This window comes from Chaetura pelagica, unplaced genomic scaffold (genome assembly GCF_000747805.2).
Source record: "Chaetura pelagica isolate M959 unplaced genomic scaffold, ChaPel_1.0 scaffold13, whole genome shotgun sequence".
NCBI lineage: Eukaryota > Metazoa > Chordata > Aves > Apodiformes > Apodidae > Chaetura > Chaetura pelagica.
This window is the reverse complement of record NW_009954543.1, coordinates 1296846-1314087: the sequence shown is the minus strand read 5'-3', so window position 1 is coordinate 1314087 and position 17242 is coordinate 1296846. Positions and strand designations below refer to the sequence as shown.

Below are 17242 nucleotides of genomic sequence, written 5' to 3'. Positions count from 1 at the left end.
TTTTGATGAATTTGTGAGTCTTCCAGAAAAAAAACCCAAAACATTCCAGGCAGTATTGTACAAATGAACCAAATCTATTATATTTATTGCTTGTGATTGAAATTTGTGTTGAAAATGCATCATTAACTGAAATTGTAGCAAAGAGTCGGTTTATGCTGGGTACAGGAGAGACCTGTTGTTGCTGCTGACCATCTTTTTCTCAAAAGCAATTTGGGTACCCCATAGTAATTAAAAAAATAATTCTAGGAATGTAGAAGTCTTGCCTTCATTAAACAAAGAAAAAAAAAATCATCTTGCTCATTGAAATTGTTAATTGATATAATGAGCATATTGCCTTCAGTTATGAATTTCTGTAACTGTGGAAACTAGAGAACAGTTCTGATGGTTCTTTGTATTGTTGTGGAAGTTTCTCTTTTACCTTCTGTGGTTTGTCCAGTCTATTTAAAGCCTACAGAGAGGATGTGATTTTCCCATGCAGGGGAACAATGGCAATGATTTCATGTACACTGTTGAAAGAGTTTACTGCAGTTGAAAGTCGCACACAAAAAAAGAAAAAAAAAGAAAAAAAACACAAAAAAACACAAAAAAAAAAAAAGAGAAAAAGAAGGATCTGCTTCTTTGATGATTGTTCAGTAGGTGTGTACTTTAGACTTGCTTTTGGATCTTTCCTCTGATGTTCTATAGATGTTTAGTAAGGTACAGCCCTTCACTGAGCTTTCCCTCTACAAAGAAATATTCTTGTTTATTATTTTCGATAATATTATGTGTAGATAATAATTATTATCCTCCATTCTGACTTGAACTTTAAAATGTGTATGCTTTCTTTATGCTTTCTTGTTTTGTTGCTCATTCAGCAGTTAGAGAAGGGGCAGATGCTGTGAAGATATTTCACTGTAAAGTGATAGCTTAAACCAGCTTGTGATCATGTTTCTTAGCTACTTGATCTTGTTCTTCAAATACGGAGTCATTAGTCACTAATGTTTACTGTGTTCAAAAGCTACTGTTAGTAATGTTTGGCAGACTTTCTGATTTTACTCGTCAAAACCCATCTTGGCTGTTTAATTACCTTACTTTCAACAAGAAAATTATCTGTTTTATAAGTGACACATGTGACACATAAGGCCACACACACAAGGCAGTTATCTCGCTGGCTACTGTTGGAAGTCAGACTTTAAGAACCCACTCCTGTGAAGTCCTCATCCACTGAGCGCTGTGAGTCACTGTCTCATGGCACTGGCATGGGGAGGAAGAAAAGAGATTATAGAAGTTTTCTTGCAGGTTACCTGCAGTCAGCCCATTCTTCTGTTCCAACTTGCACAAACCTTATAGTTATAATCCTGATTCTTTCTTGAGATCCTGCCAATCATTCCAGCTTCTGAGGTGATTGCAATGCTGGCAGGTATCCAGAAATAGAAACCAAGGCTTACATTTCTTTTTAATGCTTTCTGAAAAAGAAAAAAAAAAAATAATTAAAAAAACCCCAAACATTTTATGCAATTGACTGCACAAGTCAACTGAACTGACTGTACAAAGTATCTTGGCAAACAAACAAAGGAGAGACATGGCTCAATGTAGCATTACTGCATTCAACCAATCTGGGCATTTTCCTGGCTTAACTGGTTAAGTGGTTTGCAGTTGCATGTAATTACTCAGGTTGTAGGAACACATTTTGTTAGACATAGGTGACTTTCTTAGTTCCTACAAAGAGAATGCAAAATGAGAAAGAGAAGAATTTAATAGACCTTTGTCACTGAGTCATCTGACACTGTATTATTTGCTATGCTCCAATTTAGAGCTAAACAACTGGCGCTAATATCAGGAACCAAATAAAAGACAGAAAGGATCAGAACGGGTTGTTCTGTACAGACAATTAAAATACATTCCAGAGATGGATAACTGTTTACTTTTAGAGCTGGCTGTTTCTTAGAACAGTTCTGGAGAGATACGGGTCTCAAATTAAAACTTAAAGGGTTTTTTTCAGTGAAACTGCTGCTCTGGAAAGACAAGCATCATTGACAACTCTTTTTCTGTTACTTTTTCATTTATTTCCTCATTTCTGTCTGTTTTGGTTTAGATTTTTTTCCTGTGAGTTTTCAAACAGCAATTTATCTATTATTTTATTTTATTTCGTTAACTAAGGTTGGAAGTTGCATAATTAGGGGAGTTTGGTGGGGATTTTTGTTTGGTTTATTTGATATTTAATTATTTAGCAACTGTAAATTGACATAATGGTTTTGAAAGTTTTTCAGTGTAAGCACTTTTATGGACTATGGTAAACTTGCAGGCTAGCTCTGAATTGGCACTTTTGGCAGACTCCCAGCTTACCTTTTAACATCTCATCTGCACTTTAATGGCAGTTGTGCTACTGTTGTTTTAGCTTCTTCTAAATTTCTTTGAAACTTCCATGCACTTTGTATGTGTGATAATAAGAATCTACTGGTATTAAATTCCATTGCGTGAGTAATTAAGCTTATGTCCTCAGCATCTCCAATAGAGTTGTGAAGAAGCTTATAGGCGTCAGTCCTTTGTTGGCTCAATGAAGGTGTCCCAGATGTTTTTCTTCTGTCAAGTAGGATTATATTTTGATAAGTGGTAAGAAAGTTAAATAGACTTGTGCTTTTTACAGGTAGGCTTAAAATTTCCCTGTTGGCCTCTACGGGTAGTCAGAATTTAATATTTAGGCTCTTCCTGTTTTTCTCTTTGCTCAGTTTGTTAATTCTGTTTTTCTACTGTCAAATTACATTTTTATTGCTGTATCTTATAGAAATCTTCAACCAAATAAAGACAGTGGTGAGTATCCTGCCCTTCTCCATTATGTGGTGGCTTGCTGTTAGTGTTTTACTACAGGTGAGATTTCTCTTAGCTTGGGAGTTTCTTGGATTACTGACTGTATCTCCATTCAACTCCATGGCTATCATACAGGTGACATTAAATTAAACTTCAGCAATTTTTGGCCCTAACAGCTGTCTGTTGAGACAGTGGCTGGAAGTGATTGCATCAAAAATAATTATACTTTGATTTCTGTGTCTGAACATCTTGACTTCACAAATACAACTTCTATTCTTCCTCAGCTTAGGAACATCCAAGACAACACTGCATTTGGAAAGTTAAAAGCTACAAGCTTGTTTGCTTCTCCCATCTGCAAGACCCTTATGCTATTGTTGTGCTTGGTCACATTCTACTTGATAATGTTACAGTCTTGTCTTAATGTAAATTCAGACTTCTTTTGATCTTTTTTGTCTTTTGATTGCAACACTTGTAATTCACTGGAGGAGCAGTTTTTGGAAGATGCATGATTTTGGAGCAGGGAGCTTTATTTTGGTAATTTGACTTCTTTGTGAGGCACAGAGCTGCTGCTATCTGTGTGCCTGTACATGATGTTGGACAATTCTTACAAAACACTTTCTAGGGATAGGAAGAGGTGGTTATTTGAGGGGTTAAGTGGTTAGATGTAGGGGATTATGTTGTGGCCAGCCAGATCTTGGTTTGTTTCTGAGCTCATAAAAGGGATGACCTTAAGGAATGATATAATATGTTTTCTGCGCCAAGGAGCATTACATGGATGACCAGCTGAGGACCTACAAGAGCAGCATAACTGACCTGGAGATAGTAAAGTCTGGTGTAGGGGAGATAGGTTGCAAGGAACATTTCTACAGCCAGTATATACTTTGGCTACATAAACTATATCTGATAAAGCTGGTTTATGAGGGAGACAGTGGATGTATGATTAGTGAGGTAAATATCTTTCTTTTACCATGTCAGACTTCTTGTACATGCAGGAACTGCTTTGTAACATGTCAACAATGGAACTGATCTCTAACATGCAGAGTGCATCATCCAGTGCTTCCAAGAAGTGTCTGATTTAGTGCGTAGATGTACAATGATTACACAGACCTTGAGTAGTAAGTCCACTGTGTTCCAGAAATATTTTATTTTTATGCTGTATTATATATATCTTGATAAATATTTGTTAGATAAATGTGGACCAGCACATTCAAAAAATTTGAACAAGCATCAAAAGAAAAAGAAAAGACTGGAGAGGAAAAGAATCCATCTACTGAAATTGGGGTGTTGGGGAGAAAAAAACATGTCTGGGGAAATCCAAGCGTACTGAAGCCTTGGACATGTTCCTAAAAGCTCTTAATATAATGCAGGTTTGGAAAGGTTGTTTAATAATTTAATTTCTGTGAATGCTTCCACCATGTTATGGTGCCTGTGGTTCCAAGGTCTGGGGGCCCACAGGGAGGCATTTCCCTGAAAAAATCCTCAAAATAAGGTGTTGACTTCTCATCCCTCTCTCAGGTGGAATTTGTTGGCATAAAGGATTTTTGCAACAAAACCTGTATCTTTTCATAGGTTGTTGAAGTGAAATTTGTTTACAGAGACTGGCATGGAATGATATTCCTCCATCTGATTTAGAACTTGCCTACACACGTTTTTATTACTTAGCAATTCTACCTATGGAAATTTCACTGATTCTTTTAGGATAGAAGTTCTAATCAGAAAGTGTTCACAAAGAGTCACCTAAGGGCATGTGTTTTGCTTTTGTTTTTCACCTCTTTGCACTCGTACATGCAATGACTTCATTTACTACTGTGTATTTTAAATACATGGCAGATACCTAAAGCCTAGACAGTAATATAAAAATAAAATGGTTCCTGCAATATACGTGGAGTTTTTTTGTCTTTGTTTAATTATTTATACATGATAGAACATTTATTTTATTTTGGGGCTTTATTCATGCAAGGGAGTTATTTTATACATTGACTCTCCAGATACCTTTATAGTTTAGTTTAAGGCAAGTGGCAGGTAAGTGAAATGGTACCTACCATCCTTTGTGTTGGAACATGCAAGAGTCAGCAATGGTATATTTAGAAAATGTGCAGAAGGCTAGACAGGAAAGGTGGATATTCCTTTCTCAACCTATTTTTACCTTACCCAATTTAATAACCAAAGAAATATGTGGTTTTGACACAAAAACATTAATACAAGAGATCGGAGACAACTACTAAGATACATTGTTTATCAGTACAAAATATTCCTTGAGATTATTTTTTAGAAGGTTTAAACTGCAGAAAATGGTGCTCCCAAATATAAGAGCATTGGTTTTTTATCCCTCTCATGGCAGTCTGAACTTTGAATTGCTGGTGTATGTTAAAAATCCGATTGAAAATTACCCAAGTTTGAAAGTATCTATTAATTCAATCCATTGCTAGACTGTGGGTAAATTGGCACTTCTTACTTCGTGCTAATGCAAAAATGGAGAATGGCTTCATTAGAAGTTGTTGACCTATTTCACATGGAATGTTACATTTGTTGCAAAGACAGATCTTTTCCGAACTTTTCTGATTCTGTCTTGAGTACAGCTGTGTCTTCGTGCAGCTAAAGAGAGAGTAGAGGCCTGGTCTGGCAAAATGCTTGTCATTGCCTGCTTCCTTATTGCCTTTGACCAGGTCCATTTAGTGACTGCTACTGATTTTTCATGCACCTGTGAAGGATGGTTTCTCAGTAGTGATTGTGAAACCATCTATTTGTCATATTCTGTAGTTCTTTATGAAATTCACGAGTACATGATCAAAATTTGAGTGTTGATTTCATTTTGAGCCTTTTTGTTTCAGGGACCTGAAACTGGACAATATTCTTCTGGATGCAGAAGGCCACTGTAAACTGGCTGACTTTGGGATGTGCAAAGAAGGGATTCTGAATGGAGTGACCACCACAACCTTTTGTGGCACACCTGACTATATAGCTCCAGAGGTATTTTTTTTACTGCACTAAGAATACAGATATTATCATTCATCAGATTGTTACACATGTAATCTTGGACACTTCTTCCATGTAGCTGAAAACAGTATAACATGCAGACTGGACTGTGATTAAACTTGCAGAAATTGGTTCCTCTACTTCTCACAAGCAGTATTCCATGTTGATAGGAATGGCAAAGCATCATTTTTCTGTTATTTGTTCCCTGAACTTAACTATATTCTTCTCCATCATTGTGAAGGCACTTACTAACCCTGAAGATCCTATATGGTATTAAGTACCAGCACTGGTCTTTAATAGAGAAATGGTTTCAGTGTTTCATGAGTCTTAGAAGGGGGTGTTCATTTGAGAGAGACAATACATTTTGTATCATTTTGCCTGGGGTCTTTGTGGGTATATAATTTTTTTCCTTTCTTTAAAGTATCTGTGGGTGAAAGATACTGTGTTTGTGGTACTTCTCATTATATGGATGAAGAGAAAGTTTAGACTTGCATAGAAAGTAGGGGCTTTTCATATGGATGCTGCATATCAGATGGCAACATGGAAGTAATTTCAAGGCATTCAATGGATAAAATAAATTACTGAGAATCATATTCGATCTATACATTCTGAATTTTGGTATTATGAAATGTATTTCCAAGTGCCTAAAATGAATCAATATTGTACAGTTAGTTACATAGGCAGATGTTGTCTGCTCAGTTTTGTTAGTAATCTCTGCATCTTTCTGCTGAAGATTGAGTGTGCTGACTTAATGTAAAAGTAGCATTGGTTTGTCTTTCATGAGCCATAAATTTGCAGCAGGGAAAAGTGGTAGTTTGTTATTTGTTAGAGACAATAAATTAAAAATCTGTATGATTAGTGTTCATGGCTGTCAGTCTTTGTTAGCACTCATCTTTAGACTATCATAATGTAAATGTGTGTTTTACAGAGTTTGAAAAGTATTCTGACATTAAAAGAAAATAAGTGCCAGTGTGATGGTTTTGGGTTTGTATGAATTCTTTTCTGATTCAGTATACTAACTGCATCCTTTGGCAAATTCCTTTAAAATTATTACTGAAAATGAAGCAATAATAATTTCCCAGGAAATTCTTCATGAAATCCTTTTCTTACCAAAGTCAGAAACTCAGGCTTCCATTTTGCCATCTTAATTGCAGAATTTTATCTTCTGTTTCTTTTACATCATGTTAGTATGTTTCAATTTCCTTTCCTTTAGCTGAGTTCCAAAGACTGCCCAGAACACTTGAAAAGTACACTTTTTAGGAGTATAATTTTCTGTATTTGTTGTCTATCTTTGTTAGCACTCATCTTTAGACTATCATATCATTCTGTATTTGTTGTCTGTAAAGTGTCATATCCATTCAATTAAAAATTCAGTTGGGATCCAGACCTCTGTATTCAAATGTTGAACTCATTTCTGTTTTTATGTTAGGACTGAATTTGTTTTTATGTTGGTCATGATTCCCAAATACAACACTAAACTCACACAGTTCATCACAGGGCTTCTGACTGTAACACTAGAGTTCTTTAAGCAGATAGTGGAGTTGTTGCCATTCCAACATTTAAGTTGCCATTTTAAGGCAGTCAACTTCACCTTAAACAGCCACCCACTCTGCTTTCCCAAGTCCCCTGTCATGCTGAAACACTGCAGCCAAACAAGAAGCTTCTTTTCAGTGAAGAGGAACCAAGAATTAAACTTGACCTTTGTACAATACTAGTTCTCTAACACCAAGTACAATAAAACTTCATAATGCTAGCCTACTGCTCCCAGCTAAAGGTATTTGCTACAAGGTTGAACTTGTGCCATGTGAAGAGTTGTAGCCAGGTTTTCTGAAAGCAGGAGCAATTAAAATAAGTCCTACAGCCATGTATTGTACAGTGTTATAAAGCTGTAAAAAGAACTTGAACAAAAATGCTTTTGGCTTCCTCCAGTCCTACCTAAAGGACTAGAATAAATCTCTGAGATGATTGCAGCATTACAAGCTAGTTCAGTTTGTTTTGTTCAAGATAGAGACAAGGAAATGTTTCACATTTTCCAACAATCTGTTTTGTATATGTGAACTATCTTCCCCTATAGCGTGACCTGCTTTAAACAGTCTGGAAGGATATGCAGCTCTTTTGCTCATGAGCATACTCTTTTACTCAGGGGACTGATAAATTCAGTCAGGACTTCTGAGAATAACTATGCATTGACACTTAGCTGTGTTAGTGCAAATTGCATGGATAAGAAATCATGCCTGCTGTTACCAAAATCAGTGTGGGATTTGGTCTTAGTCAGGCACTGGGGGGAAGGAGGGGTGTATAAAACAGCAAATGTGCAGCCGAGAGTGTTGCTCTAACTTTATTCAGTCTAATCTCTTTTTCTGTACCAGATCCTCCAGGAGTTGGAATATGGCCCATCAGTAGACTGGTGGGCTCTGGGTGTTCTCATGTACGAAATGATGGCTGGGCAGCCCCCCTTTGAAGCTGACAATGAAGATGATCTCTTTGAATCCATCCTTCACGATGATGTCTTGTATCCAGTCTGGCTCAGTAAAGAAGCTGTCAGCATTTTAAAAGCAGTGAGTTTTCCATTACTTGTTTTTCTCCTCCTCTTCATGGTGTGGGTTTTTTATTGTTGTTTGGGGTTTTTTTTCCCTTGATTAAAATTGAATTTGCTGAAAGCTGTTGAGAGCAGTCACCGCTGGGAGTTCAAGCACAGTTCAGAGTGCCACTGTTAGGATAATGGGGCCTGGGATAAATTACACCGCTTGTGGGAAAGGAACAAAATGTTTGTATTCCACGCACTTGTACACTGTATAAATCTGTGTATCACAGATTCATGTTTCAGGGAAAACCCAACCAGCTAGAACTGTGCTATCACTTTGACACTTTATATGCTGTGTGTTGACTGGAGTGGGGGAAGCACTACGTAATTAAAGAAACCATGCTTTTATTTAACCCACTTACAAAATTTCCTGTCCCTCTGCCTTTCTTCCTCTATTGTCAAGATTGGTTAAAGCACAGTATTTACAGCTGCAGGATCTGTTTTATAGTTTACATAACACTTTGATAAGCAGTCTTAATCTCATGCAACTGGTTCTGCCCTGGTTGGAGTTTTTTTAATATGAGCAACCTGACAGAAATCTGTGCAACCAAGTGCCACAATTTTTTTAATCAGTCAAACTGTGCTGCTGGGCAACTTCAGTTTTTAGACTAACTTTCTAAATTCAGGTTTATTTCATTAACATGACACTGACAGAAATTATTTATTCTATACTAGTATCACCCTAAAATAAAAAGCAAAACAAAACATAAGCAGTATGCCAATCTCCAATTTGAAAATCTGAGGAGGATTTCCGGCTTTTTAAAAAAACAACTTTTTTTAAAAAAAACTTTTTTGTAATTCTAGTTTTCAGCCTCCTTTGAAAGTGGTAAACTTCTGCCTCTCCACTTCTGTTTTCCTTTCAACATGTGGAATAAGGGAAACTTTTAATTAAGAGAGCAGCTGGCCATGTAAAGTCCTGCAGAGATCTTCATACACAGTTACATTTTGGAATTACATCTAAAACTTGAACAAATTCTGATTTTAACACAAATGGACAGGTAACACATTCTGCAGAAATGCTTATCTTGATCTGCTAAAAATATCTCTAGGCACATTGTAGTTGAGAGATACATGCTCTAGCAGATGATTCAAAGCAGAAGTCAAAGTTAACCTTTATGAATTGTTTGCTGCAGTACCTCTTTTGCTCCATTCACTGCAGTGAGAACATTGGAGGATTTATTAAAGTTGACCTTTATGCATATTTTCCCCTTTCCCCCCAGATACCTCTGTGATGTTATGTTATTAGCTGACATGATACTTCAATGCACCCATTTTTGTTCTCAGACCCTTCAGTCCTCTTCAGTGCAGCAATTAAAATGTATGGATGTGCTGCAGAATTCAGGCTGATATCCAGGGTTCAGGGGTTATTTTGGTGTATTGTAGAGAAAGGGTTGTTGTCAATGTTCATATCTGCATCTGAATTTCACTGAAGACCGGAAGAGTTTCTGTAGTGTTTTGGTTTCAATATATAAGATCTGTTCCTTTACCATCCACAGGCTCCTTGAGTAAATCCATGTTAACTGACTTTTCTGTTACTTTGCATCATGGAAAACATTTGTTGAGGGGAAAAGTTAACTAATAACTCTTGGTTAAATGTGTAGTACAAAAGCCATTGTTAACTATTAGGAGAAGGTGTTTGTTTTACAGAGGAAAGGAAGAAACAGATTTGACAGTCAGAGCTTTACTGTTACCTCATTTGTGGTGCACATACCGAGATGTCTAACTGTTAATGTTATACATGTCTATACAAATGCAGGCACAGAACTGGGCTGCAGGTGTAAAGTATGTAGTATTGTCAATGTGAGTGCATGGGTGTTAAACCCTCTAATGTCTTTTAAAATTGAATTTGCTATAATTTTCCTAAGGCTGTTTTCCTGGGTAAGCTATTTGATAAGTTGGCATGATTGGTAGTTCGCTGTAGTTGTAGCTTTTATGTTTTTACATCTTTTTCTAAAGTTAATCCTTGATGTCATTATAAGCCTTAAAAAGAGAATTGCATCCATTAAATAGATTTGCCTATAATAATAGATTATTCCTCACTGGGCAAGGTGTCTTAATTGGCATAAATTGGTAGAATTTGATGGAGCTATGCCAGTCTACACCATAAAAAGAAAACATTTCCTTACATTTAGCAACCTGCTTGCCTATGTAGCTATGGTGTGAAACCTGTTTGAAACTTGTGTTCTTCATCTGATCCTTGTCCACACTCTGTTAAATGAAGAACAGGAAAAACAGAGGGAAGAAAGGGGCGTCTATGTATTTTATTGCTGAATGGTAGCAAGGGATTAACTTTGGAACACTTCGTTTCCTCACATTGTGCTTTGGGACATGGGTTTTATTCTTTAGAAACTGTATTTTTACACTCCTCCAAAGAGCATGTAAGGAAAATTTAATAAGAATATGTTCCCTTGTATTAAGTAACAATGTTTTCTTATTTTCTGAAGAAATAATTTTTCTGGTATTTTCAAAAAAAACACTTAGGAGGATAATTTTACAGCTCAGTATTGCGAGGCAGCAGTTGCTTATCCCATGAAATCCCACAGATCTTATTAGGCCTGTTTCTGTGAATTGACAGGAATTGCTATTTAAAATTCTTTCCTGTCTGGTAAGGAAAACAATTCTTCATTGAAACTGGCTCTGTGCTTCTTTGCAAGCAATGGAGAGAGCTTCTCTATAATGTGTGTTCCCTGTGTACCCAGATGCCAGAGATCTCTGTGAACAGCATCAGGACTCTTTTTTTTTCAGCTGTACCATTTATGTTAAGAAGTGAAATTCTGGAAGCCTGATGATCCTTGATTCAGGCCCCAAGATGCATTGCTATCTCAGCAAACTTTTGTCCTGTTGTCATTTAAGTCAGTAGGAACTCTGATCTTAAAAGGCTTCTCTTTTCATAAAAGGAGGTTCCTGCCTTAATATAGGAAAATAAAAAGGCAATACTTAGAGCTATGACTGTCAGCTCCATTGGCAACCATCTCGTCAACACAGTACGGTTAACAGCTGTCTCTGCCCTGACAGTTGCATCATTGTTGATGCTGTTGATAACAGGGAATAAATGTCAGCTTGTGCTTTGGAAATAGAAGGTGAAAAAAATCAGTATTTATTGCAAGAGGTGAAATTTATAGAATTAAATGTCCATCTCAGAAGTCTGAGATTATTTCATCATAATTGCATATGATAACTTTGGTTTTTTTAAGTATTCATTCATACGTTTGTTTTCCCTCATCATCCATTTCCCACTTTCATGAAGTTTGTGCAGTACAGCACTAAACTCTACTATCTAGTAATATTTTCCTGTCCTGGGCTTAAAAATGACATGTTCTAATGTTTTTCCTGTCTCTGGCATAAAGCAAAGATAGAGCTTTGCAAATACTAGGATCAAATTTAACTTCTTTCATAGCTGGATTATACACTACAAAAAGCGTATCCTGTAATTTCTGTGTTCAGTTTCTGCAAAATGTGTGGCTGCTGGTTCCTGGCCTGCTTGCTGCAGTCCTGGAGGTGAAATAAAGCAGAGGAACGTAGGAATGTGTTTTGTGGTAATCCAAGAGACTTCACCAAAGCACAGTAATCCTTTCAAAACCTTTGTTTCTCCTGCCCATAGAAAATATGGCCTGTAGTTTAGATATGACTTGTCCACTTGCAAAAGAACTTGCAGAGTAGCTGAACACAAGACCAAAGAGAAGGATTGTCTTTGGAGTGACACATATATGTCAGAAACCACAGAGAGAATTGCCTTGCTGATGTATGTTATATCTTTAAAATGATAGCAATGGTATTCTCCTGTAGCTGGTTGATCTAGCTATCAAAAACCACCCTAAGAGCTTCAATAGCAACTCATCTAATAACTGGAGTACTAAGCAAGGATATGTGATCATAGTGAGGGGTTTTTTTTGGTAAGTTGTTTTTTTTTCTACAGTTGTATAGTATAAATTCCCTAGGTTAAAAAGGCACTGAACAATTATCATATTATATTTTGTTTCATTTGTAGACTTACTAAATTTAAAACATGTAATAGTGGCCAAATATGAAGTTACAGCAAAGCTTGGGGTAATTCTCTGAGTATGCGTGTATGTATAAGAACAGCATTCATTGCTACTTCAATTGCAAGGATTCTGTTTCCACATGCCTTAGGAAATAAGTAGAGGGGTTGCTAATAAAAGAAGAAATAACAGAGTAAAATCAGCAACATTTGATATCAGTGTCTTACATTCATGGTACAGCTTTTTGCTGAAAGGAGTAGAAAGAATTTAAAAGTGAGAAGTTTAGAAATTACCACACTTAGTTCCAGTTGCTGCTGCTGATAATGTACTAAAGGTGAAAGTGAAGGTGCAAGTTATGTCTTGAAGTTTCTCAAGGAAAGTTTTCTGTTGGTGTGGATCACTCCATGTATTTCCTGAAATGAATAGACAGAAAACTTAAAAGTCACATAGCTGCAGGTGCTATTCTTACTTGTATTAGAATAAAATCCTAGAAAGTAGTAAGGGGGTTAAGATTTTTCATGTGTCTGCTGGAATGGAGTGGGAACTCCATCTGGGGAACAACCTCATGTCCCAGTACAGGTTGGGGGCTGACCTGCTGGAGAGCAGTGTAGGAGAAAGGGACCTGGGGGTCCAGGTGGACAGGAGGATGACCATGAGCCAGCAATGTGCCCTTGTAGCCAGGAAGGCAAATGTCATCCTGGAGTGTATTAGAAAGGGTGTGGTTAGTCAGTCAAGAGAGGTTCTCCTCCCCCTCTATTCTGCCTTGGTGAGGCCACATCTGGAATATTGTGTCCAGTTCTGAGCCCCTCATTTCAAGGACAGGGAACTGCTTTAAAAAGTCCAGTGCAGAGCCACAAAGATGATTAAGGGAGTGGAACATCTCCCTTATGAGGAAAGTCTGAGGGAGTCTCTTTAGCTTGGAGAAAAGGAGACTGAGGGGTGACCTCATCAATGTTTACAAATACGTAAAGGGTGAGTGTCAGGGAGATGGAGTGAGTTTTTTTTCAGTGATGTCCAGTGCTAGGACAAGGGGCAATGGGTGCAAACTGGAACACAGGAGGTTCCATGTAAACATCAGAAAAAACTTCTTTACTGTAAGAGTGACAGAGCACTGGAACAGGTTGTCCAGAGAGGCTGTGGAGTCTCCTTCGCTGGAGACATTCAAGCCCCACCTGGACACGTTCCTATGTGATGTGCTCTAGGTGACCCTGCTCTGTCAGAGGGGTTGGACTGGATGGTCTTTCAAGGTCCCTTCAGACCCCTAAGATTCTTTGATTATGCAACCCACATACCCGAAGAAATAAACAACAGTAAGCATAATACATAGCTCCTGTCCCCCAAATTAATAGTTAAGATAATGCAAATAAGATTAAATAAGACTGGCCATCTCCTGGCCATCTATTTGGAAGCATCTTTGGAGGTTATAATATTTTCTTTCTCTCCATTAGAATATTTGGAACTAGAAATGCTGAAAGGGAATCTGTTCCTGTAGCACTCCCAGCAAGGTGTAATTAGGAGGTCTCAGCAATTAGTTGAAAGAGCTTCCTGCAAGAAACTTACACTCAAGAGTCTCTGAGTCTTCTAGTTTGGCTGGAACCTCTGAAATTTGGAGGGGCATCCTTGTCACTCTTACAGAAAAAATAATCTTCTGAAAGGGGACTGTTTCTAAAAACTAGGCATTAAGAGTCAGAATGTGCAACTGAACTGCAAGTGGTTTCCAGTTGTTGCCATTCATGTTTTAACTTTTTCCTTCTCTCCCTCCCCCACCCTGTAGTTCATGACAAAAAACCCAAATAAGCGGCTTGGCTGTGTGGCATCACAGAATGGGGAAGACGCGATTAAGCAGCATCCATTTTTCAAGGAAATTGACTGGGTTCTTCTCGAACAAAGGAAAATCAAACCACCCTTCAAACCTCGGATTGTAAGTAGCAGTTTGCCTAACGTTCAGAGGAAACTTGTCTTGACAATTGTAGTTGTTGGCTTTCTTGAGACATGAGATTGCTAGATGCAACATTTGGGGGTTGAAATAGTAACATGAAAACCATGCTGAAAAGATCACCTTGTCATTGTTTCTGTGAAGGTAAGTGTCAGGCCCAGAAAGATGTTGAAGTTCAGTCACATAAAGCATGTCAGGGTTTGAAGCCATGTTTTAATTATTTTCCTGTGTTCCTAAAGATACCTTGATCAGAAGAGATTATTTCAGTTAGGTATCTACGGTCTGTACTTTCTGTGTGAACTCTGCTCAAGTCCTGCACTGCTGTTGGCCACTGGATTTTGTAGTGAAAGATGGAGAAAACAATTTCTGATTAATAATATTTTAACTGAAGATACTTGAAAAAATGTTTTGCAACCTCACATGCAGAAACTACAAAAGGCAAGCAAAAAATACTTATTCTTGTCTTCTGATGAGTTAAAATATTTACAGTTCACCAAATGTCAGCTTTTCAGCTGAGATTGTGCAGTAAATTTTGTGCTTGAACAGTGCAGGAGAATTTTGTGATAAATCCTCTGAGATTGATTTGTCTTTTGACTTTGCACATTCCTAGCTACAGCGTTTTATTTGCCTGTAAATATGATCAAAGCACTTGTTTGTGTCTTTAGATAGTTTTAACAGGTTTTTAAAAAACAAACAAACAAACAACTGGGGGAAAAAACCCTATGAGTTCAAAATGGAAATTAAATTTAGAGGTGAAAAAGTCCCCTCTGTCATTGCAGTGTTGCTGTCTGTCACATTTAGTGCATTTACTGTTAGTACAGTGAGGTGCATTTCCCAATGTTCCATGTGTAGGTGATGGAAGCAGGGCTGCCTGTCCAGAACAGGAGCTGGAGGTATCCCCTCTGATCTCACTCTTGGTGAAGTGTGTCTCTCTGTAGCTATGTAAAAAGAGCCCAAAGGGATTGACAACTCTAATTGAAAGTTAGCCCTTGCGAATGTCTTTCTAGGATTAAGTTGTAGTGTTATCATATGGGGAAGTTTTCTTCATGTACTTCTTGGAGAATGGAAACGTTGTCATGTGGTAGCTACAGGCAGAGAGATGCCTGAGCCAGCCCCTCTCCTGGGAAGCATCCAGCCAGCTGGGCATGCCTTTCTCCCTCACCCTGCTGCCCAGCTGTGCTCTGGAGTTGTGGCCAGGCTGCACCTGGTGCCTGAGCTTGCTTACAAGTCCCTGCACTGCTGAAGATCTGTAGCTACTCCTTTATTTTCTCACTGAAACCTCTGTAATAGTGTAACTAACTGCTTTCCAATCAGGTTCCACAGCTCTCAGATAGTTGCAGTGAGCATTAGTCAGAATATATCTGGGGTGTGTGTTGCTCTTTTCCTATTCTCACCAGAATTCAGCCATTCAACTCACAGTAATTTTCATTGCTTTGCACAGTGTTCACCAACATTTTGGTAATACAGTTACCAAATCAGAATACACAATTCCAAAATAGTTTTAACTCTATGCCCGTATCCAGTAAGTCCTCTATTCCTCACATCTAGTCTATTTATTGGCTGTTTTCCTTTCATGATCAAGATGCACAGTCCCTTTGACAATAGGTATTTTTATGAGGCCTTTATTATTTTTGTAAGCTTTCCTGCTGTGGCAGACCTTCTTAAAAGTCAGGAGGGATTTAGGATATGAGACATTTTTCATTCATTGCTCATATAGATACCTTCTACCTTCTCAGTGCAACATCTTTCTCTTTCTGGTAATTATTTTGTTGCTGTTCTATTGTAAAGCCATTCCTATTTTTTCATTGTTTTGTTCCTTTTCTCTTTTTCTGCTTCCTTTAATGGTGTTTTAGTTGAATATTTAAGATTTAGTAGTGATTTCAGAGTAGTCCATAGTATAATTTTCAAGACAGCTGCTTGCTCTTTAATTATTGTTAGGGTGATTTTATACATCTTTATTTACACTTTTTCTGTTTTTCTTCAGGTTGCTTCTATAATGTTGGATTTTCATACTACTGCTTCCATATTGTATACACCAGCTTTCTTTACCAAATTTGATTCCTGCAGTCTATTAGTTCTGTATGCTTGTTTTTTTCTAAACCATTTTTTAATGGTGGTGAATTTAGATACTATGTAATAGGCATGCCTATTATTTTCATGTTCTTGGTCTGCTCTCTCTACCTCGTCTTCCCCAGTGTCCTGATCCTATCAACTTTTACTGATAACTTTTCTACACTTAGAAAGGGTACACCTAATACAGTCACTATGTGTGTGATCCATCAGCTGTTTTGTAACAGCTATATAAATTTTGCATTTTAAAAAAAATTTTGTTGTTGTGTAGAAATCTTTGAGCAACAACATCATCCTGAAACTTTTACTTGTCCCCTTAAAATGGAACAACTGAATAGTTGGAAATTGTGATACATATCTAGGCTGGAGAGAAAGATCACAGAAATGAACTGCAATTCTTAATTATGCCACTTCAGAAATGGTAAAGGAATCTGGGGCAGTAAATGTCAAATGCTGAAAAGGTACTTTTGGATACTTGCCAAATAAGACGAGATTGCACTGTATTTGAAAAATACAAAGAGGGGAAAAGGTGAACACTAATGAAATAAAGGCTACTGTAACGTCTACATAGAGAGTTCCTCTCAAAATTTGGTTGTGAGCGTAGCATTGAGATTCACTGGTTCAGTTAACAAGTGTAACTGTTCCATAATTTAAGGAATAACTGGAAAAAGCATAACTAATACCTATGTTTGGAATGTTTTTTGGTTTTTAATATCTTTCAGTATTGGTAAAGGGCTGTTGGCTATTTAAAAGTGTCTTCTAATGTTAAAAGGGGATTAAAAATATATTTCTAATCTTACATTTAGGAGACCCAAGATCTGTGAAAATAGCTATGAGAAGAGAGGCCAGATTATTAGTCAGAAAATAGACATTCTTGCATGTGATTTGTGTGTGTATAAATGTGTAGGG

The 17242-nt window shown here is 37.4% G+C and overlaps 1 protein-coding gene across 1 annotated transcript in view; it reads left to right on the top strand.

The window, feature by feature from the left end:
• Positions 1-17242, top strand: part of PRKCE (protein kinase C, epsilon) — a 292873-nt gene that overhangs the window by 260556 nt on the left and 15075 nt on the right. Inside the window, exons 10-12 of the mRNA XM_010004962.1 lie at positions 5619-5757; positions 8133-8321; positions 14102-14248. Of these exons, the coding sequence (XP_010003264.1) occupies positions 5619-5757; positions 8133-8321; positions 14102-14248 (475 nt within the window). The remainder of the gene's footprint in view (positions 1-5618; positions 5758-8132; positions 8322-14101; positions 14249-17242) is intronic.